Source organism: Hemitrygon akajei, chromosome 14 (genome assembly GCF_048418815.1).
Source record: "Hemitrygon akajei chromosome 14, sHemAka1.3, whole genome shotgun sequence".
Lineage (NCBI taxonomy): Eukaryota > Metazoa > Chordata > Chondrichthyes > Myliobatiformes > Dasyatidae > Hemitrygon > Hemitrygon akajei.
The window spans coordinates 108,900,916-108,923,556 of NC_133137.1; the positions used below are offsets into that span (position 1 = coordinate 108,900,916).

General features: G+C 42.6%; 1 protein-coding gene across 2 annotated transcripts in view; it reads right to left on the reverse strand.

The window, feature by feature from the left end:
* The window catches only part of mapk8ip2 (mitogen-activated protein kinase 8 interacting protein 2), an 80,930-nt gene extending 58,464 nt beyond the window's left edge, over positions 1 to 22,466 (reverse strand). For both annotated transcript variants that reach the window (XM_073066917.1, XM_073066915.1), the window contains exons 1-2: positions 21,957 to 22,466; positions 4,241 to 4,346 (exon numbers count right to left, since the gene is read on the reverse strand). In XM_073066917.1, coding sequence (XP_072923018.1) covers positions 4,241 to 4,346; positions 21,957 to 22,021 — 171 coding nt within the window. In that variant the 5' untranslated portion in view covers positions 22,022 to 22,466. The remainder of the gene's footprint in view (positions 1 to 4,240; positions 4,347 to 21,956) is intronic.
* Between the last annotated feature and the right edge of the window lie 175 nt (positions 22,467 to 22,641).

The window sequence follows — 22,641 nt, forward strand, 5'->3', positions numbered from 1 at the left end:
AATTCAATTCCACGACTGATGAAGGCCTATACACCGTACGCGTTCTTAACCACAGAGTCAACCTGCGTAGCTGCTTTCAGCGTCCTATGGACTCAGACCCCAAGATCCCTCTGATTCTCCACACTGCCAAGAGTCTTACCATTGCCAGAGGCTCAGCAATCTCCTCCCTCGCTGGTCTGTACTGGTCCAGTGTTGTTTGTCTTATACATTAATGATCTGGATGATGAGGTGGTAAATTGGATTAGTAAAAATGCATATGATACTAAGATAGGTGGCGTTGTGGATAATGAAGCAGGTTTTCAAAGCTTGCAGAGAGATTTATGCCAGTTAGAAGAGAGGGCTGAAAGATGGCAGATGGAGTTTAATGCTGATAAGTGTGAGGTGCTACATTTTGGTAGGACTACTCAAAATAGGACATATATGGTAAATGGTAGGGCATTGAGGAATGCAGTAGAGCAGAGTGATCTAGGAATAATGGTGCATGGTTCCCTGAAGGTGGAATCTCATGTGAATAGGGTGGTGAAGAAAGCTTTTGGTATGCTGGCCTTTATAAATCAGAGCATTGAATATAGGTGTTGGGATGTAATGTTAGGTCTTTATTCTTTGGAGCGTAGAAGGTTGAAGGAGGACTTGATGGAGGTATTTAAAATTATGAGGGGGATAGATAGAGTTGACCTGGATAGGCTTTTTCCATTGAGAGTAGGGGAGATTCAAATAAGAGGATATGAGTTGAGAGTTAGGGGGCAAAAGTTTAGGGGTAACACAAGGGGGAACTTCTTTACTCAGAGAGTGGTAGCTGTGTGGAATGAGCTTCCAGTAGAAGTGGTAGAGGCAGGTTCGATATTGTCATTTAAAAAAAAATTGGATAGGTATATGGACAGGAAAGGAATGGAGGGTTATGGGCTGAGTGCAGGTCGGTGGAACTAGGTGAGAGTAAGCATTTGGCATAGACTAAAAAGGCCGAGATGGCCTGTTTCCGTGCTGTAATTGTTATATGGTTATATCTCATCCAGTCCCAACAACTTATCCAACTTGATGCCTTCCAAAAGCTCCAGCACATCCTCTTTCTTAATATCTACATGCTCAAGTTTTTCACTGTGCTGCAAGTCATCACTACAATCACCAAGATCCTTTTCCATAGTGAATACTGAAGTAAAGTATTCATTAAGTACCTCTACTCTTTCCTCAGGTTCCATACACACTTTCCCATTGTCACACTTGATAGGTCCTATTCTTAACTGTTAGAGCTCTAGAAAATTACAAGGTTGCTAGGAAGGAGCTAAAGAATGGAATTAGGAGAGCCAGAAGGGGCCAGGAGAAGGCCTTGGTGATCAGAATTAAGGAAAACCCCAAGGCATTCTACAAGTATGTGAAAAGCAAGAGGATGAGCCGTGTGAGAAAAGGACCAATCAGGAATGAGAGTGGAAACCTGTGCATGGAGTCAAAGGAGGTAGCGGAGGTACTTAATGAGTACATTGCTTCAATATTCACCAGGGAAAAAGACCTTGGCAATTGTGGGGATGCTTACAACAGACTGAAAAGCTTGAGCAAATAGACATTAAGAAAGAGGATATGCTGGACCTTTTGAAAAGTATCAAGTTGGATAAATCACAGGGACAGGATGATATATACTCCAGGCTACTGTGGGATGCGAGGCAGGAGATTACTAACCTTCTTGCACTGATCTTTGCGTCATCAACAAGGACAGGAGAAGTACCGGAGTATTGGAGGGGTGCAAATGCTGTTCCCTTGTTCGGGAAAGGGAGCAGAGATAACCTAGGAAATTATAGACCAGTGAGTCTGACTTCAGCGGTGGACAAATTGTTGAAGATCCTGAGAGGCAGGATTTATGAGCATTTGGAGAAACATACTCTGATTAGGGTAGTCAGCATTGCTTTGTCAAGGCCAGATCGTGCCTTGCAAGCCTGATTGACTTCTTTGAAGATGTAACAAATCATATTGATGAAGGTACAGCAGTGAATGTAGTGTATATGGATTTCAGTAAGGCATTGATAAGGTTCCCCATGTAAGTAAGGAGGCATGGGATCAAAGGAAACCTTGCTTTGTGGATCCAGAACTGGATTGCCCACAGAAGGCAAGGATTGGTTGTAGATGAAAAAGGGTGTCAAGATCTCTGAGGATCTAACCTGGTCCCAACATATCGATGTAGTTTTAAAGAAGGCAAGATAGCAGCTATATTCTATTAGGAGTTTGAAGAGATTTGGCATGTCAACAAATACGCTCAAAAATTTCTATAGTTGTATCATGGAGAGCATTCTGACAGTCTGTAACACTGTCTGGTATCGAGGCAGGGTACTATACAGGACCGAAAGAAGCTGCAGAGGTTTGTAAGTCTAGTCAGCTCATCTTGTGTACTAGCCTACAAAGTACCCAGGACATCTTCAGGAAACGGAGTCTCAGAGAGGGAGTGTCCATTATTAAGGACCTCCAGCACCCAGGGCATGCCCTTTTCTCACTGTTACCATCAGGTAGGAGGTACAGAAGCCTGAAGGCACACACTCAGCAATTCAGGAACAGCTTCTTCCCCTCTGCCATCCGATTCCTAAATGAACATTGAATCTTAGGACACTACCTCGCTTTTTTTAAATACACAATATTTCTGTTTCTGCACGTTTTTTAAAAATTTATTCAATTTACGTAATTTTTTTACTTGTTTATTTATTACTATTATTTATATTTTTCTCTGCTAGATTATGTATTGCATTGAACTGCTGCTGCTAAGTTAACAAATTTCACCTCCATCCTGCATGGATGTTGGTGACCAGTGGTGTTCCTCAGGGATCTGTTCTGGGACCCCTCCTCTTTGTGATTTTTATAAATGACCTGGATGAAGAAGTAGAAGAGTGGGTTAGTAAGTCTGCTGATAACACAAAGGTTGGGGGTGTTTTGGATAGTGTGGATGTTTGTCAGAGGTTACAGTAGGACATCAATAAGATGTGAAACTGGGCTAAGAATTGGCAAATGGACTTCAACCCAGATAAGTGTGAACTGGTTCATTTTGGTAGGTCCAATTTGAAGACAGAATATAATATAAATGGTAAGACTCTTAGCAGTGTGGAGGATCAGAGATATCTTGGGGTCCATGTCCATTGGACACTCAAAGTTGTTGCACAGGTAGAAAGTTTTTTTAAAAAGGCATATGGTGTGTTGGCATTCATCAACCGTGCGACTGAGTTCAAGAGCCATGAGGTAATGTTACAGTTATATAAGACCTTGGTCAAACCCCACCTGGAGTACTGTCTTCAGTTCTGGTCACCTGTCTACAGGAAGGATGTGGATACTATAGAGAGAGTGCAGAGGAGATTTACAAGGATGTTGCCTGGATTGGAGGGTGTACCTTATGAGAATAGGTTGAAACTTAGCCTTTTCTCCTTGGAGTGACAGAGGATGAGAGGTGACCTGATAGAGGTGTATAAAATGATGAGGGGCATTGATCGTGTAGATAGCCAGAGGGTATTCCCCAGGGCTGAAATGGCTAATATGAAGCGGCATAGTTTTAAGGTGCTTAGAAGTAGGTACAAAGGGGATGTCAGGGGTAAGTTTTTCACATGGGTGCGTGGAATGCACTGCCGGCGGCGGCAGAAGTGGATACAATAGGGCATTTCAAGAGCCCCTTAGGTAAGTACATGGATCTTAGAAAAATACAGGGCTATGCACTAGGGAAATTCTAGGCAGTCTATAGAGTAGGTTACATGGTCAGCATAACATTGTGGGCCAAAGGGCCTGTAATGTGCTGTAAATTTTTATGTATAACAGGTTTAGCAGTACTTTAGCTTCTTCTTGAATGATTGAACACCAAATTCATGTAGTTATGAATGACTTCAATGTCTCTATTAATAATTCCATTGCATAGACTTATTAATAGCTCTCTGTCATGTGCAGAGATTCAGAGAACCACTGCCTTTGGTAAAAATAATACAAAATCCAATAATTTCATCCAATATTTCACCATCAAGCACTTATTATAATCTAACATTTATCTGTCATTGTGCCCTATGCATTTTGCAATCTCTCTCTTCTGTAATTCCCATTCATTGACTCAGCCAATTATACAGCCAGATTTTTGAAAACAGCACCAACCAGCACATCATTAACTAGTTCCTAGCTACATGTGCAGAGAATTCCTTAGAACACAACTTTAATTTTGCATTTAAGATTAGAGTAACTTTGAAATCAGAGAACACACTTTAGAATGTTTCAAAAAACACAGGCCTCTTACCTTCTCGTAAGGATCAGAGTCATAATTCAGGCCGATTCCACAATCGTCAGTAATCTCAGACAAATCTTCATCATCAAACTCCTCCAGACTGATATCATGTGCAGGTCTGTTGTGAAGAAGCAATATAACATGGCATGAAATTAAAACAACAAAAAAAAAGCTAGAATTACTCTGTGGATTAGGCAGCATCTGTGAAGAGAGAAATGGCTGATACTTCAGATCAACACAACTAAATGCATATACTGTACTTCAATACAGATGGCACTCTACTCCTACACAGATTTACATCTATTTAGCCATGGCCAGCTCTGAGTGTGCCCTAGCACTTCACTGCAGCTCTTAACTGGAATAATACAGTGAAGGAAGCCACAACTGATGGACAGAGAGTGCAGGCATTCATAAAGTCAGCAGCCAGCAGTAATCAGAGGTTGATGGTATACTTGGATACAACTCATCCTCTTAAGTCCAAACTTCCCTTTTGCTTCAACCTGATAAATCCAAGTGATTGAAATGGGTCTCTCACACTTACACACTCCTTTTACCAGGACTACATTTTGTGCACCATTCATTTCAGATGGAGCTGATCACAGCCAATTCTTTCAATTGAAAATTCAATGTTAGAATTGAATGCTGAGCTCAGCAAGATACAAGACTCAAAACTAAAGGGCTGCTATGTTCTGTGTAAGTGTATAATACATTGGTCAGTTATGCAATGAACAGATTGGACTGAACTATGTTCACAGTAGGATCTTCTTTCATTTTCTGTTTTTGAAGAAAACAGCTACAACTGCAGTGTGCCGTTCAGAGATGATTATACACAGCCCACGGTCTACTGCACATACTGAAACCAGTTTGAGTCCTAAACTTGAAAGCCAAATCAGAAAAAAAAGTTATGAATTTGTCTAGCTTTTCATCCAACAACTCAGATCTCAGTGCTAGGTGGTTTAGAATAAGGATATACATGTAGTGAGTTACCTGGGAAGTGGACATGGGTTTAGGGCTGGGAGGTGAAGATAAAGTGCCACAGTATTTTTGGTCCTGGTGAGGATTTAAATGAGGCTGGGTCTGCCTTGGTTAGGGCCGTCTATTCAGAAATGAATGGGGTTTAATATCTCAGTTATCCTGACACACAGAAATCAACCTGGCAATCCAAAACTCTAATGTGAAAGGCTCAGGGATTCTGCACCACAGCTAATCCTGTACTCTCAGCAACTTTCCAAAGGCTCAAGTGCTGAGAAATATTAGATACTTAACATTACTTCAACAACTTCAGAATAATAAAACAGATTGTGAAGAGCTTCTTCCTTCTGCCTCCTTTCCCAGATTGCATTAATACACGAGATCAATAACTTTTCATTTTCTACTTCTTCAGTAGACAAGAGCTCCAATGAATGGGCACTGACCCAAAAAGCTGACTCTGTTTCTTTTTCTGCAGATGTTGCCTTAACTGCGGAGTACTTTCTACATGTTCTGGTTTCATTTCAGATTACCAGCATTTGCAGTTATGTTTATTCTGCGTGAGTTTATTATATTGATAATGCCTGTAGCTGGTCATTCATGAAGGGATAATGGTCATTTCTGGGAAATGAGGAATCTACACTAACCTTTGTTAATAACACAACAAAGAGACGAGAGTGGAGGGCAAAGAGGGAGGCAGGCTAGTGATAATAGATGTAAGAACGGCACATATATTGTTGTGGATTGGGCTGTATCATTGTTATTTTTTTGTAGTTTAACATGCCTGTACCTTTTTGTGTTTTTATATAATCACCTATACAAATGTGATAACAGTGAGCTTTTCAGTGGTTACAGTTGCCTCTATATTTTTCATGAAACTTTTTAGTTGCAGTAGTGGGTATAATATTACTTGAATCTGGCTATCTGATTGGTCTATGTTATCAATTGAATTTAATGTTATCAGTGGTCTGGCATCACCTTTGTTTTGCTCTCTTCTTTCCCTTAGACCTCTCTATAGCTGTTCTTTCTTTGTTCTCCCTCCTCATGCTCCTTCTCCCTTCATCTTCTTTGTTCTTGTCACACTTAATAAAACTATTGTAAGCAACAAGTTTTGAGGCCAGTTTTATGCCTCATTCTTAACTGCTGAAGAACCTTTAGATTGTATACTGTATTTGTAAATATTACCTTTGGTTCAGGATCCAACATTATAAGTCATAGGAGGACAGAGATGGGTGAACTAGATGGTCAGAGGCAATAGATATAATTCAGGGAAGAAAGATATAAAGTGATAAACTTGGAAATAAGTATAGTGTAAGAAAGACTCCTTAAAAACAAATAATAAAGGAACAGGAAGATTGGAATCCATTTACCAAAGTCACTAAGGGTGACAAATCAAATAGCTAAGGCCATGAAAAGGTAAATTAAATTCTTGGTTTTGCACCTAGACAAATAGAAAAGGTAGTCAGGAATGTTTCTAAGACAGGTAAAAGTGTGTATAAAATACACAACTTACATACATGAGGCACTAAATACAAAAATCCAGAGATAGCTCCATCAAGAGCTGGTATAAGCAGAATGACCTTTTGGATGACCTTTCTCTGTGGTAGCAGTTCTACAACTGGAAACATACAGAGCTAATAAATAAATAGAACACGACCTTGTTTACGCCACAGTTTATCTCAAGGAGCACAGAATATAATGTTTAACTTAACAAAACTCTGCTCAGACCAAAACTGAAGTGATGCATTCAATTCTTGACATCATACAGAGGATACATTAACTTTGGAAATGCAGCACAATGTAGTAACCAGAATAATGCTGGGGTTTAGGTAGTCATATCCTGAATATAGTTTAGGATATGATCATCTACAAAGTCATTCAACTTGCCTGGTATTTTATTGTAACTAGGTGAGGTAACACCGAAAATGGAATGAGGAATGAGTAGAAAAATGCATTGAATATTAAAGGACTTGAACATGATTAAATTGGATGCAATATTAAAAGTTCAGTGTAAAAAACAGTATTTAGGTAATACCGTATGGGTTATTAAAGGATTTTGGACCATAAACAAGGGATTCAACAATACCACTGCGACAGTATAGTGGGACTAGTGATGTGATGTGAGAGAGACATTTAGTGATGCACATGCTTTAATCAGTTTGTGTGTAGGGACATCCTATGATATTTTTCTTATACCCTCATTTCCTGCAGTTAAGGAGATACTCAATTCTGAGTCAACCCACTTCCAATATTCTGCTGAGATTTACTACCTAAGCACACACACAAATAATGATTTCTTCCCCAAACTGTACAATAGCAACCATTATCCCGAGAATCAGTGTTGCCAGTACAACACAGAGCCTTTGGGAATGAAAATAGTGGAGGAACAAAGGAGTCAGGAAAATCAAACCTGCTGCACTCTGTATTTGAGCAGTTAACCTCTGTGTAAACACATTACATCATCCTGTTTCTCCATCAATTATATGCAATATGGAAGATGCAGAGGGAGATCTTGGTACTCTCAGTTCTTCTATTTAGTACAATTGGAATCTGTGTAAAATTTCCTCCTGATACTCTGGCTTTATGTTTCCCTCTGGATCAAAGCTTTTGGAGTCCTTAGGGCAACTTAGTAACATCACACACAGGGTCCAAGAAGAGTGGACGGAGTTAAATCAACTTCTGTCAATATTTACTGTTGTAAGGCATCACATTTAGACATTTTGCTGGACTCATTCAAGAGTCTTTTAAGTCTATTGCATGGAAAAAAAGGGTGAAGAGGTTCCAGATAGAGGTTGGACAACAAGGTTCAAGTACTTGGAAGTTGGGGGTAATATATTGGCATGAACAGAATTAGTTATCAATCAGAAAGTGATAAATGGGAATAAATGGGACAAGGACCTTGTCAATTGTGGGGATGACTAACAGCGAACTGAAATGCTTGAGTGTATAGACATTAAGAAAGAGGATGTGCTGGAGCTTTTGAAAGGTATTAAGTTAGATAAGTTGCTGGGACCAGCTGAGATATACCCCATGCTACTGTGGGAAGCAAGGGAAGATTACTAAGCTTCTGGTGATGATCTTTGCATCATCAATAGGGACAAGAGAAGTACCAGAACATTGGAAGGTTGCAAATGTTCTTCATTTGTTCAAGAAAGGGAGTAGAGATAACCCAGGAAATTATAGACCAGTGAGCCTTACTTCAGTGGTGGGCCAGTTGTTGGAGAAGATCCTGAGAGGCAGGATTTATGAGCATTTGGAGAGACATAATCTGATTAGGGATAGTCAGCATGGCTTTGTCAAGGGCAGGTCATGCCTTACTAAGTTGAGTAAATTCTTTAAAGATGTAACAAAACACATTGATGAAGGTAGAGCAGTGGATGTAGTGTACATGGATTTGAGTAAGGCTGAAGTTTGATAAGGTACCCCATGTAAGGCTTATTGAGAAAGTAAGGAGGCATGAGATTCAAGGAAACCTTGCTTTGTGGATCCAGAACTGGCTTGCCCACAGAAGGCAAAGGATGACTGCAGATGGTTCGTATTCTGCATGGAGGACAGTGATCAGTGGTGTTCCACAGTGATTTGTTCTGGGATGCCTCCTCTTTGTGATTTTTGTAAATGACCTGGATGAGGAAGTAGAAGGATGGGTTAGTAAGTTTGCTGATGACACAAAAGTTGGGGGTTTTGTGGATAGTCTGAGGTTACAGCAGTACACTGATAGGTTGCAGAACTGGACTGAGAAGTGGCAGATGGAGTTCGACCCAGTTAAATGTGAGGTAGTTCATTTCGGTAGGTCAAATTTGAAAACAGAATATAATATTAATGGTAAGACAGAGTGGAAGATCAGTGAGATTTTGGGGTCCGTGTCCATAGGTCACTCAAAGTTGTTGCACAGGTTGGCAGTGTTGTTAAGAAGGCACATGGTCAAGAGCTGTGAGGTAATGTTAAAGCTATATAAGACTTCAGTTAGGCCCCAATTAGAATACTGTTCATTTTTGATGTGGATGTGGAAAAGATGTGGATACTATAGAGAGATTTACAAGTATGTTGCCTGGATTGGAGAGTATGCCTTATGAGAATAGGTTGAGTGAACTTGGCCTTTTCATAAGACCATAAGACACAGGAGCAGAATTAGGACATATAGCCCATCAAGTCTGCTCTGCCATTCAATCACAGCTGATCCTTTTTTCTTTCCTCCTCAACCCCAGTTCCCGGCCTTCTCCCTGTAACTCTTGATGCAATATCCAATCAAGAACCTATCAATCTCTGCCTTAAATACACCCAACGACCTGGCCTCCACAGTTGCATGTGGCAACGAATTCCACAAATTCATCACCCTTTGGCTAAAGAAATTTCTCCGCATCTCTGTTTCAAAGGACGCCATTCTATCTTGAGGCTGTGCCCTCTTGTTCTAGACTCTCCCACCATGGGAGACATCCTTTCCACATCTACTCTGTTTAGAGCTTTCAACATTTGAAAGGTTTCAATGAGATCCTCCCTCATCCTTCTGAATTCCAGCTAGTACAGATCCAGAAGCATCAAACATTTCTCATATAATAACCCTTTCATTCCTGGAATCATCCTTGTGAACCTCCTCTGGACCCCCTCCAATGCCAGCTCATCTTTTCTAAGATGAGGGGCCCAAAACTGTTCGCAATTCTAAAGGTGAGGCCTCACCAGTGTCCTATAAACCCTCAGCATCACATCCTTGCTCTTGTATTCTAGACCTCTTGAAATGAATGCCAACATGGCATTTGTCTTCCTCACCACCAACTCATTCTACAAGTTAACATTCAGGATGTTCTGCACAAGGACTCCAAAGTCCCTCATCTCAGATTCCTGGATTTTCTCCCCATTTAGAAAACAGTCCACACATTTATTTCTACAAAGCCATCTATTCCATCATCTAAATCATTTATATACAGCATAAAAAGAAGTGGTCCCAACACCGACCCCCGCAGAGCATGACTAGTCACTGGCAGACAACCAGAAAAGGATCCTTTTATTCTCACTCCCTGCCTCCTACCAATCAGCCAATGCTCTAACCATGTTAGTAACTTTCCTGTAATACCGTAGGCTCTTAACTTGGTATGCAGATTCATGAGTGGCACCTTGTCAAAAGCCTTCTAAAAGTCCAAATATACAACATCCACTGCATCCCCTTTATCTGTCCTACTTGTAATTTCCTCAAAGCATTCCGACAGGTTCATCAGGCAGCATTTTCCCTGAAGGAAACCATGCTGACTTGTCCTATCTTGTCCTGTGTCACCAAGTGCTCCATCACCTCATCCTTAAAATTGACTCTAACATCTTCCCAAGCACTGAGGTCAGGCTAATTGGTCTATAATTTCCTTTCTGCTGCCTTCCTCCTTTCTTACAGAATGGAGTGACATTTGCAATTTTCCAGTCCTCTGGCACCATTCCAGAGCCCAATAATTTTTGAGAGATCTTTTCTAATGCCACCACAATCTCTAATGCCACCTCTTTCAGAAACCAAGGGTGCAGATCATCTGGTACAGGTGACTTACGTACATACCTTTAACCCTTTCAGCTTTTTGAGCACCTTTTCTCTTGTAATAGTAACTGCATTCATCTGCCAAATCAAGCTGTTTCTACCCTCACTGACGTGTGGCACAGGCAGCAATCCAGAAATTACTACTCGGGAGGTCCTACTTCTCAGCTTTCTACCTAGCTCTCTAAATTCTCTTTTCAGGACCTCATTGCTTTTCCTTTTTATTTCATTGATACCAATATGTGTCAGGACACCTGTCTGCTCTTTCTCCAAAAATGTTATGTTTTCTCCTTGAAGCGACAGAGGATGAGAGGAGATATGATAGAGGTGTAAAAGATGATGAGAGGCATTGATCATGTGGATAGCCAGAGGCTTTTTTCCCAGGGCTGAAATGGTTAACACAAGGGGGCATAGCTTTAAGGTGGTTGGAAGCAGGTACAAGGGGGATGGCAGAGATAAGTTTTTTTACACAGAGAGTGGTGAGTGTGTAGAATGCACTGCCAGCAGCAGTGGTGGAGACAGATACAATAGGGTCTTTTAAAAACCTCTTAGATACGTAGGTACATGCAGCTTAGAAAAATAAAGGACTACGTGTTAGGTGACATTTGCAATTTTCCAGTCCTCCAGAACCATGCCAGAGCATAGAGTAATGATTCTTGAAAGATCATTACTAATGCCTCCACAATCACTTCCGCCATCTCTTTCAGATCCTTAGGTTCATCTGGTCCAGGTGACTTATGTACCCAAGGGTCTTTCAGCTTTTTGAGCACCTTCCCCATTGTAATAATAACTGTACTCACTTCTTTTCCCTCACACCTTTTAACATCTGGCACACTGCTAGTGACCTCTACAGTGAAGACTGATCCAAGTTACGTACTTAGTTCATCTGTCATCTCCTTAACCCTGTCATTATTTCTCCGATGTCATTTTCTAGCAGTCCTATATCTACCCTCATCTCGTTTTTTAAAACTTTTTACATACTTGAAAAAGGTTTACTATTCACTTTGATATTGTTTGCTAGCTTGCTTTTATATTTCATCTTTTCCCTCCTAATGATTCTTTAAGTTGCTCTCTGTAGGTTTTTAAAAGCTTCTCAATCCTCTATCTTCCCACAAATTTTTGCTTCGTTGTATGCTCTCTCACTTGCTTTTACAATAGTTTCGACTTCTCCTGTCAACCACTGTTGTACTATTTTGCCATTTGAGTATTTCTTTGTTTTTGGAATACAGCTTCCTCATTTTTCCCAGAAACTCATGCCATTTTTGCTCTGCTGTCATCCCTGCCATCATATCCTTCGGCCAACTCCTCTCTCATACCACTAATTTCCTTTACACCACTGAAATACTGATATGTCAGACTTTACTTTTGCCCTATCAAATTTCAAGTTGAAATCCAGTGTAGCTGATCCCCTAGTAGGCTCAATGACAAACTGCTCTAAAAAGCCATCTCATAGGCATTCAACAAACTAACTCTCTTGAGATCCATTACCAATCCAATTTTCTCAATCGACCTGCACATTAAAATCTCCCATGACTATCATAACATTACCCTTTTGACACACCTTTTCTATTTTCCATTGTAATATGCGGGCTATATCCCAGCTACTGTTGGGAGGCCTAAATATAACTGTCATTAATGTTCTTTTACCCTTGAAGTTTCTTAACTCAACCCACAAGGATTCAACATCTTCTGATCTTGCTAATGATTTGATGCCATTCTTTACCAGCAGAGCCATGCCTACACATTCCGCCTACCTTCCTATCCCTCTGATACAATGTGTAACCTTGGACATTCAGCTTCCAACTACTAACATTCTTCAGCCCTGATTCAATGTGGCTAATCATACCTGCCAATATGTAATAGTGCAACAAGATCACCCATCTTATTTCTTATACTCTGTGCATTGAGATACAACATTAAAGTACTGTATTTGCTACCCTTTTTGATTCTACATCCCTAATGCACTGATACTCACCCTGCTGGCTACAATTTTGTCCTATTATCTGCCTGCCCTTCCTGACAATCCAACTGCATGCTATCTTTGCTTTTTTACCATCCATCCTTTCCTAAGTCCCTTCACTATGGTTCCCACCCCTCCTGTCAAATTAGTTTAAACCCTCCCCAACACCTTTAACAAACCTGCCTATGAGAATATTGATTCTCAGGTTCAGGTGCAACCCGTTACTCTTGTACGGGTCATACTCCCCCAGAAGTGATCCCAATGATCCAAGAACTTGAAGCCCTGCCCCCTGCACCAACTTCTCAGCCTGTTATTGGTACCAGTATATACCAAGACATATGGCTGTTCTCCCTCCCCTCCAAATGCTGTGGACATGACCCGAGATGTCCATGACCCTGGCACCTAGGAGGCAACATACTATCCAGGTGTCCCATTCATGTCTACAGAATCTCCTGTTTGTTGTTCTGACTATTATGTTCCCTAACACTACTACTTCCCTCTTCTCCCTCATTCCCTTCCACACCATGGACCCGTGCTCATTACAGTAACCTGGTCTCCATGGCATTCCCCTGGGAGGTCATTCCCCAGGACATTATCCAAAACTGTATACTTACTATTGAGGGCAATGTCCATGGGGTGCTCTGCACTAACTTGCTATTCACATTTCAATTTCTCCTGACAGTCACCCAGCTAATCGTCTCCTGCAACTGAGGGGTGACTACTTCCCTGTAATTTTGATCAATTATCTCCTCACTCGCCTGTACAAACCAAAGATCACCCAGCTGCTGCTCCAGATCCCTAACACAGTCTTCAAGGAGCTGCAGCTGGATTTAAGGCCAAACGGAGAAAAAACTTCACTCACGAAGATGATTTGCTATTAAAACAGGAACATTAACTTTGGTCAGCCATGATTTTGAACAATGGTGAAACATGCAAAAATGTGTCACAGGGCTCTTGCTCCTGATGGACATGGTAGCATTGCAGATTGGGGCATCAGAGTTCAGAGTTCAATTCTGAAGCCGCCTGTAATAAGTTTGTACGTACTTCCATAAACCATGCGTGTTTCCTCCCACATTCCAAAGTCATACAGGTTAGTATGTAAATTGGTTACTGTAAATTGTTCTGTAATTAGGCTAGGGTTAAATAGGTGCTTTGCTGGGTGGTGCAGCTTGGTAGATGGAAAAGCCTGTTCCATGCCGCATATCTAAATAAATAAATAAAAATTCTGAAGCAATTCCAAAAATGCCCAAAATTAGTGCTAGAATGCCATTAACTTTCTATATCTGTTCCAAGTTCTGAAACTCCTCCCCAGAAATGTATGACTGCATAATTCAGGATTTCCAGACTTGATTCCTGACAAACCCTGTTTTACTATATTTTCTTTCTATAAAGAAATATTCTCTGATTGGCAGAATCTGACTTGGCAATTCCAGGAGTGGGGCTGTCTACTAGGACCACTGATTTTCACTGCCTTTGATAATGTCTTGAATCATTGTAGATGACACAAAATTAGAAAGGACAGTTGTGTAGATGTAAAACAGTTGCAAAGGGGTATCTATGGAGGGCCATAACATTACGAAAACTATAACAATTGAAACCATTCTGAAAAAGTGAGTTTAATAATAATATCAATCATCTTAGATCCACTGTAGTATTTTTCTTCAATCATATCATTATTAAAGAAAAAATATAATACAGGTAATCATAAAAAAAGGTATTACAAGCATTTAAAATTAATCAGGAAAGCCAAAGAAATGTTGCCTTGAGCTCAAATCAGCTCCAAAGGAGAGGAAATCCCTAAGTTACCCAGAAGATTGTTTAGACCCCAGCTGAAGCACTTTATTCAGCTTTATTGGGCCCCAATTCTGAGGAAGTAGAGTGTAGAAGGTATAATGGTCATTTAGCAGAATTACAGTATGTTTAAAAGGCTGCATAGAGTTTGGTTCTATTCCCTCAAGTAAAGTATTTGAAATAATAAGTGTTGTTGAAATGGAATATTGGGTTTTTACTATTGTATGTTAGAGAGGGGGAAGAGGGAGAGATGAAATTGTTGACAAAACACCCTCCTCCAAAATCTCCCTGTAACACCCAGCTGGGTGTAATTACTTGCCTGGCTCCATCATTCAAAAACCTCAGATAGCTTCTTTTCTAGGCCCTGCATCAATACCTCTGTAGAATTCCAAACATTGAGGCTTGTCCCTCTCCAGTGCTGGTTTACATACGGCCTTTGGAGGCATCATCAGTGAGCTGAAGATACTCAGCCATACCACACCACCATCTATATCCATCCCTGCTGCCTTGATTTATCACTGCTTTAGCAGAGATTTCCTTGATTTATGACCAAACCCGCTGTCTCTGATTTCAATCAGAATCATATGTAATATCATTGGTATATGTTGTGAAATGTGTTGTTTTGTGGCAGCAGTACATTGCAATACATAATGTAAAAACTATAAATTACAATAAAAATATATACAATTGTAACGGGGGGTTTCTTCTTTTATTTTGTTACTGTGTATGTAATCAAAATGACATCTTTGTTAAAAGTAGGAATGCTGGCGCCTGTGTTAATAGTAGGAATGCTAGCGTCTTTGTTATGATAAGTGCTGGAAGCTTGTTTGGGACTGTAAACTGATTGTTGGCGGGGATTTTGGGGAGTCGGCGCGATGGAGTGAGAGAGAGAGGAACGGATGCTGGAAGCTGGGCGACGGTCCCCGGCCCAAGGTTTTCGGTGATGAGAGGAGACGGAGACAGAGGAGTGTGGAGCGTCTGGTCGACCACCGTGGGGGTCCCAGGAGGCGGGTCGAGGAAGTCGGAGGGGATCGAATGGTGGCCAGAAGACTTCAGTAATTGAGCTCCAACGGTTGTGCACGAAGTGGTTTGGACTTTGATAAGTTTGGCGCCTTTTCTTTTTTTCTCTTATTCATGTATACTGTATCGTTAGTAATCGCTTAGTTATAGTAATCTTTATAAATTGTACTCATTTAATCGCATAAGGTGTACTGTCTGTTTTTTGGGCGAGGCGGGGACATCACACAGCATCCACACCAGCTGATTACCCAGTTTGGCGGGGCCGAAGGCTGCTCCCCCTAGACTAGAACGAGTTTGAGCGATGCCTGAGGCGACCCAGGGGTTACATTGTGTGGGCTCGTCCGGGATTGATTTCTGTGGAAGCTGTGTGATCGCCCTCTTTAAATTAAGTCTGCGGCGAAGAGCTGGTGTGCCTTTGTGGGTGTGCGATTGCCGGTTATCTCTGCATGTGTGTTGGGTGGGGTGGCTGCTGTTGGTAGCCCGGAGGTCGTTGTTCGAGTTCCGACTAGCGCTGACGAAATGGTGGTGGTACCATGGGTTGTCCGTACTGTTTGGAGAGTGAGGAGTGACAGGTTGGGATGTTTCAGCAGTGGTAGGCTCCGTCCGGTTGTTGGAATAATGTCCAGCCCTAAAGGGGCAGAGACATGGGCGGAGCAGACCTCTCAGTTGTTGGGTGAGTGGCAGTGCTTGGCTGAGGGAAAGCGACAGGGATTGGTTGAAAGTTTGAGTAGGCGGGCTGGTAGCGTTGTTAGAACTGTCGGGCGCAATTATCTCGAAGTGACAGCTGCCAGTTCTGGGAAAGTGTGGGAAAATGTGTGTGGTTCGACTGGAAGTCAAATGCCGCAGCTGGGGGGCTTATCATATCCGTGGCAGGAGATTGGTGGGAAGTTTTTAGGGTATCCCTTTTGGTTAGGAGGGCAGATAAATTGCTTGCGGAGACAGGGGGATTTGTCAAGGGGATCAGTTGTTCCGTTGATCCGAGAGATGTCGGGAAACTTAGAGGAGGCCCAGTGGGGGAACGGCTTGGTGTCTCTGGGGGAGCACGTTCCCAGCAATGTACCAAGGAACTCCTGCAAGGAACAGACCCTATTCCTGAAGGCTTAGAGGGACCACGCACTCAGGTGTTGTTACGGATGGATGGAAGTCAAGTTAAAGCCATCCTCGGCACCGGGGCACCGGTTAAGTTGCTGTACAGTTTGTTTCATAACCGTTTTTGGAAGCCTTTACCCTTGATGACATTGACGGCACTGGAGATTTGGGGTACCAGTGCCGGTGATTATAAAGACGACGGTTGTTGGTCAGTGAAAATGGAGTTCTTAGAGGCAAATGTGGAGGTGACTGAGGTTCGTGAATCGTTAATGCTGATGTGTCCGGACCCTGTTGAGACGGGCAGCGTTTCGGTTATGGAGAGAACCAATATCCTGTTGGTGCGCTTGGGGGCCTGCCCGGAGGAGGCGGGTGCGAGCTGTTTGGAGGCATTATCGATGCACCCAGAGTTTCGAGCTGCTTGTGCGGACGTGTGTAGCAGCATTGGGCCGATACCGAATTCAAACAAGAGCCGGTGGTGGTATGGCCTGGAGGAGTATCTGAGGGTGAGACCCTCTTAGTGGACGTTGCGAAATACCACCAGGGAGGGGAGTTGACTGCTGAAGATACCTCGGTGAGGCAGAGGTTGCGGTGACTGGCCCCTACAGCCGTGGCAGACGTAGGCAGCGTGTGTGTGGATTATATTGGGCCGTAGAGGCGATGGCCCATCTGAGTGGTGCGAAGAGGTTTAAGGTGCTGGATCTGAGGAGTGGATGTTGCCAGATCCCGATGAGTGAGGCCGACAAGGAGAAGGCGGCGGTTAAAAGTTCCCTAGGAGTCTTTCCGGTCCGAAAAGATACCACAGGGTATCTCCGGAGCCCTTGCAACCTTCCTGCAGGGCATGTGGAAGACCCTGGGGGTGTGGAGGCGTTTGGAATTTTGACGTATGTGGATGATCTCTTGGTATTTGGATTTGCCTCAGGAGAATATGAAGTGAGGTCGTTGCAGGAGCAGCTGAGAACTACAGAGTTAAAGTGTTTTCTGGACACGTGCCAGGGCTGGCGAAGATCGCAGCTCATGAGTGTCTGTCTCTACGGAATCAAGTTTGAAATGAAGACTGAGAGACCGGAGAGAGTGATCTGGAACCATTTGAAAGACTTACAAGTTGGAGAGAACGAAGAAAGTTGTTTGACTAAGGGCCACAGCAAACTGAGAGCCTGGAGAAGGGAGTTTGCGGAGGTGAAGAAATTGCGGACAAATCTCGGAAGGGGGAAGCGGTAGCTTGAAGGGAACCTGAAGATGACCATCGACAGTTCAAATGAAGTGCAAAACCTGAAGGTTGATCTGGAAGAAGTCATGAGGAGAAAAAAAGCTGGAGAGAAGTGCAGTGAATACTGAACTGGAGGGTGACCAATCTTTAACTGCTGCTTTTCAGGTCGGGATGGAAGAAGCTGTTGGAGTAACTGCATTCCAGATTGAGATGGCCGGGATGCAGGAGTCAGAACTGCTGAGCCAGGGGCCAGAGAAGATGATAATCTCAATTGCAGGAGGCTGAAGAGACTGCAGGAGCAGTGCAGGTCACGTGTTTCTGTTTGGAGAAGATCAAACAGCAGCTACCGATCAAAGAAATTAGGAAGAATATGGATTCAAAGACTGATCTGCTGGATGTGTGGTACATGCTGCCTTTTGCTGACTTTCCCTCGATTGAGGAAGAGACCGTTGGCCCTTCTTCCACTGAGTCAGGTGTAGTGGGGAGGGTTAGCTGTGTGCAGTGTGGGGCATGAGTGAGAGGTTGAAAGAGGAGTTGGTAGTGGACCTGAGGTATCCCCAGCTGTGTCCTAGCCTAAGGGTTTAGGTGAGGGGGGTACGGAGGTCTCAGAAGGGTTAGGGAACGCCCAGATAGTTGGCCTATATAGCGCCTAAGGAACAGGGCATGAGGTTTACTGTGTGGGGAGGAGATGTCACTGCTTGTGCTTGGGTTACGGTGTGTTGGCAGGAAAGGTGACGAGTTATCTAATAGTCATGAGGACATGACTTTTATTTGGTGGGGGGAGAGTGTAACGGGGGTTTCTTTTTTTTGTTACTGTGTATGTAATCAAAATGGCGTCTTTGTTAAAAGTAGGAATGCTGGCGCCTGTGTTAATAGTAGGAATGCTAGCGTCTTTGTTATGATAAGTGCTGGAAGCTTGTTTGGGACTGTAAACTGATTGTTGGCGGGGATTTTGGGGAGTCAGCGCGATGGAGTGAGAGAGAGAGGATGGGATGCTGGAAGCTGGGCGACGGTCCCCGGCCCAAGGTTTTCGGTGATGAGAGGAGACGGAGACAGAGGAGTGTGGAGCGTCTGGTCGACCACCGTGGGGGTCCCAGGAGGCGGGTCGAGGAAGTCGGAGGGGATCGAATGGTGGCCAGAAGACTTCAGTAATTGAGCTCCAACGGTTGTGCACGAAGTGGTTTGGACTTTGATAAGTTTGGCGCCTTTTCTTTTTTTCTCTTATTCATATATACTGTATCGTTAGTAATCGCTTAGTTATAGTAATCTTTATAAATTGTACTCATTTAATCGCATAAGGTGTACTGTCTGTTTTTTGGGCGAGGCGGGGACATCACACAGCATCCACACCAGCTGATTACCCAGTTTGGCGGGGCCGAAGGCTGCTCCCCCTAGACTAGAACGAGTTTGAGCGATGCCTGAGGCGACCCAGGGGTTACACAATCTAAATAAGTAATGCAAAAAGTGAGCAAAGAAAACTGAGGTAGTGTCCATTGGTTCATTGTCCATTCAGAAATTTAATGGTGGAGGGCAGAAGCTATTAATGAAACATTATGTGTCTCCCCTCAGGCTCCTGTACCTCTCCTTGATGGTAGCAATAAGAGGGCATGTCCTGGGTGACAGGGGTCCTTAACAATGGATGGCATTTATTTCAGGCAGCCCAAGTCTGTTTCCTAACCATTAAGTTCGTTCTTTTACCCTGAATCTACTTGAAACTGTTCAAAATACCAAGATACATTAACGATCTGGAAGAGGAGACCAAGTGTAATGTATCTAGGTTTGCTGATGATACTAAATTGAATGGAAAAGCAAATTGTGCAGAAGATATGGAGAGTCTGAAGAGAGATATAGATAGGTTAAGTGAGTGGGCAAGGGTCTGGCAGATGAAATACAATGTTGGTAAATGTGGGGTCATCCACTTTGGAAGGAAAAGTGGAAGAGCAGAGTATTTCAATGGTAAAAAAATTGCAGCATGCTGCTATGCAGAGGGACTTGCGAGTGCTTCTGCATGAAACACAAAAGGTTGGTTTGCAGGTGCAGCAGGCTATCAAGAAGACAAATGGAATGTTGGCCTTCAGTGCTAGAGGGATTGAATTTAAGAGCAGGGAGGTTATACTGCAACTGTACAGGATACTGATGAGGCTGCACCTGGAGTACTGCGTGCAGTTCTGGTCTCCTTACTTCAGGAAGGCTTTGGAGGCAGTGCAGTGGAGATTCACCAAGTTGATTCCAAAGATGAGGGGGTTAGACTATAAGGAGAGATTGAGCCGCCTGGGACTGAACTCACTGGAATTCAGAAGAATGAGAGGAGATCTTATAGAAACATACAACATTATGAAAGGGATAGGTAAGATAGAGGCAAAAAAGTTGTTTCCACTGGTAGGTGAGACTAAAACTAGGGGACATAGCCTCAAGATTCGAGGGAGTAGATTTAGGACGGAGATGAGGAGGAACAGCTTTCCCCAGAGAGTGGTGAATCTGTGGAATTCTCTGTCCAATGAAGCAGTGGAGGCTACCTCAGTTAATATATTTAAGACAAGGTTGGACAGATTTTTACACAAGGGGAATAAAGGATTATGGGGGTGGGGAGGAAGGCAGGTAGGTGGAGATGAGTCCATGGTCAGGTCAGGCATAATCTTATTGAATGGCAGAGCAGGCTCGACAGGCCAGATGGCCTACTCCTGCTCCTATATATATTCTACTGACCCCACACATCTCTATTATTAAGACCACTTTCTACATTCACTATTGAACCCCATTCTCACCACTCTGCATAACTACGCTATCTTTAGATACAACTATTCCAATGTTGGGGAGGTCCGGTACCAGCCATGGATCAATGTAAACTGGTGTCCACATTCTAACCCACACCAGGCCCTATTTACCCATAACCCTTATGCTTCAAGGCAAATATTGATTACTAAATTCTCATCATTTTCAAATTATTCTGTGATTTTGCCTCTCCTTTACTGTGTATCATCTTCTCTATTCCTATAATGCTCTGGTATTTCTGTGCTCCTCCAATTCTGGTCTTTTTGCCATCTCCAGGTTTCATCTCTCTGCCACTGTGAGCTGTGTCTTCCACAGCTCCAGAATTACATTCCTCAAGTTCTTCACCATTTCACCTCCTTTCAAAGCTTAACTACCTTTCAATTTGTCCAAATATTTCTTTACAAGACTGTGGAAAATTTTGTTTGATAACGTTCATGTGAATATACGTTACAGTATTACATTGCGCAATAACACAACAAAGACCGCTCATCCCAATAGGGCTTTAGGGGTATTTACAGTCCACATGAACCTCTTCCTACCCATCTTTATTTTTTTTTAAATCACCTATTAGTCCTTACCGTTCAAGTTTTTATGAAGGTTCCCTTTAAATATTACTTCTCCCACATCTCACATGCTTCGTAAAATCAGTTGGTTAAAGGCTGTGGTTGCCTGTCCTCATTTTTAGTGGATCAAAGCATCTTAGGGTGTTTTATCACATTAAAGGTGAAAGAAGCAAGTTGCTTTGCTGTTATATATAGTTGGATGAGTGGATGTGTCCTTTTATTTGTGGCTTTATGAGCATGTTTTGATCAGTGTGCGTTGTTAGGCATCTAGACAGATAGGGTGTGTACAGATGGATGACTGTATGGCTGATTGCATAGTGATGAGTAGTTAGCCCTGTGCTCTCATACTGGTCTGAGTGTATAAAACTGTGTGTGTGTTTGTATGCAGAAGGGTGTGGATAATGGGGGTGGGAAGGGTTAATTAAATTCGACTGGGAAATAACAATACAAATCACATTAAAATTTTATTCCCTAATTTCAAGTCAGACTGTTATGGCCAACAACAAGCCCCGCAACGCTCTGTTGTGCCATCAAACATAAATAAATATCACTGCCAATCTGCTAGGCCCATGGCTGACTTACCTTAGCAGTTCCAATCATTGCCTGCAATATTTTTATACTTGGGATATTCCCTGACATAGTTTGTAACCCTGCCGATAAATCTAAAACTCAAGTTCATAATTTAAAATAAACTCATCATTAGATAAGATATTGCGTCTGGATTTAGTTAATTATTGATATGAAATAACGCCAGTTTCCGTGGCGAACTACAAACAAAAGTGACTGAAGCAAAGATCGTACAAATGTGACTTCGTTAAATTTATAATACATATATTATATACTCTTACCTGCAGCCTGGAGGCGAGAGGGAGTGGAAGGTTGAAAGTGAAAACATCTCAGTGGGATCCGCCATCTTCTGACGCAAAAAAATAAAGCCAAGGACACAAGAGGTTTTGCAATTGATGGGAGGAGGGAGAAAAACAAAAAAATCAAAGCTTCCAATTCAGGGGGACGCCGCAAACAGACAGCAATCCGAATTCTTCACAAGCATCAGGAGCGCCGATTGTAGGAACACGTTATCTACGCTTTAATTTTTAAACCTCCAGATGTAGTAAACTGATGTCTAATGTACGAGGAAACGATCAGCACTGCGGATCATCCAGACTCTCGTACTAACACGGCTGCATTCCCGCCGTGTCCTAGGACTGACTGCCCTTCGTACATAGGGCACTGGTTTGCGTCGAAAATCCTGAGTATGTGGTTAGTTTTTTTTTGTTGCAGAGCTAGATTTTACATAACCGCATTGCAAACCAACTCGGTTCGTGCTGCATCCAGTTCCTCACATTGACTGTACTGAGGGATGCTGCAGATAAAACGACGGGGGAGGGAGGGAGGGGGAATTAACACGTCACCGTGAAATAGAAAGAGGAAATAATTTTTCTCTCTCTACCACCCCCACCCCACGATTCTCTGCAAATAATCCGTGGATTGCCGAGTTTGCCTCGGAGCAGCGCTCGGACTTTAGAATAGATT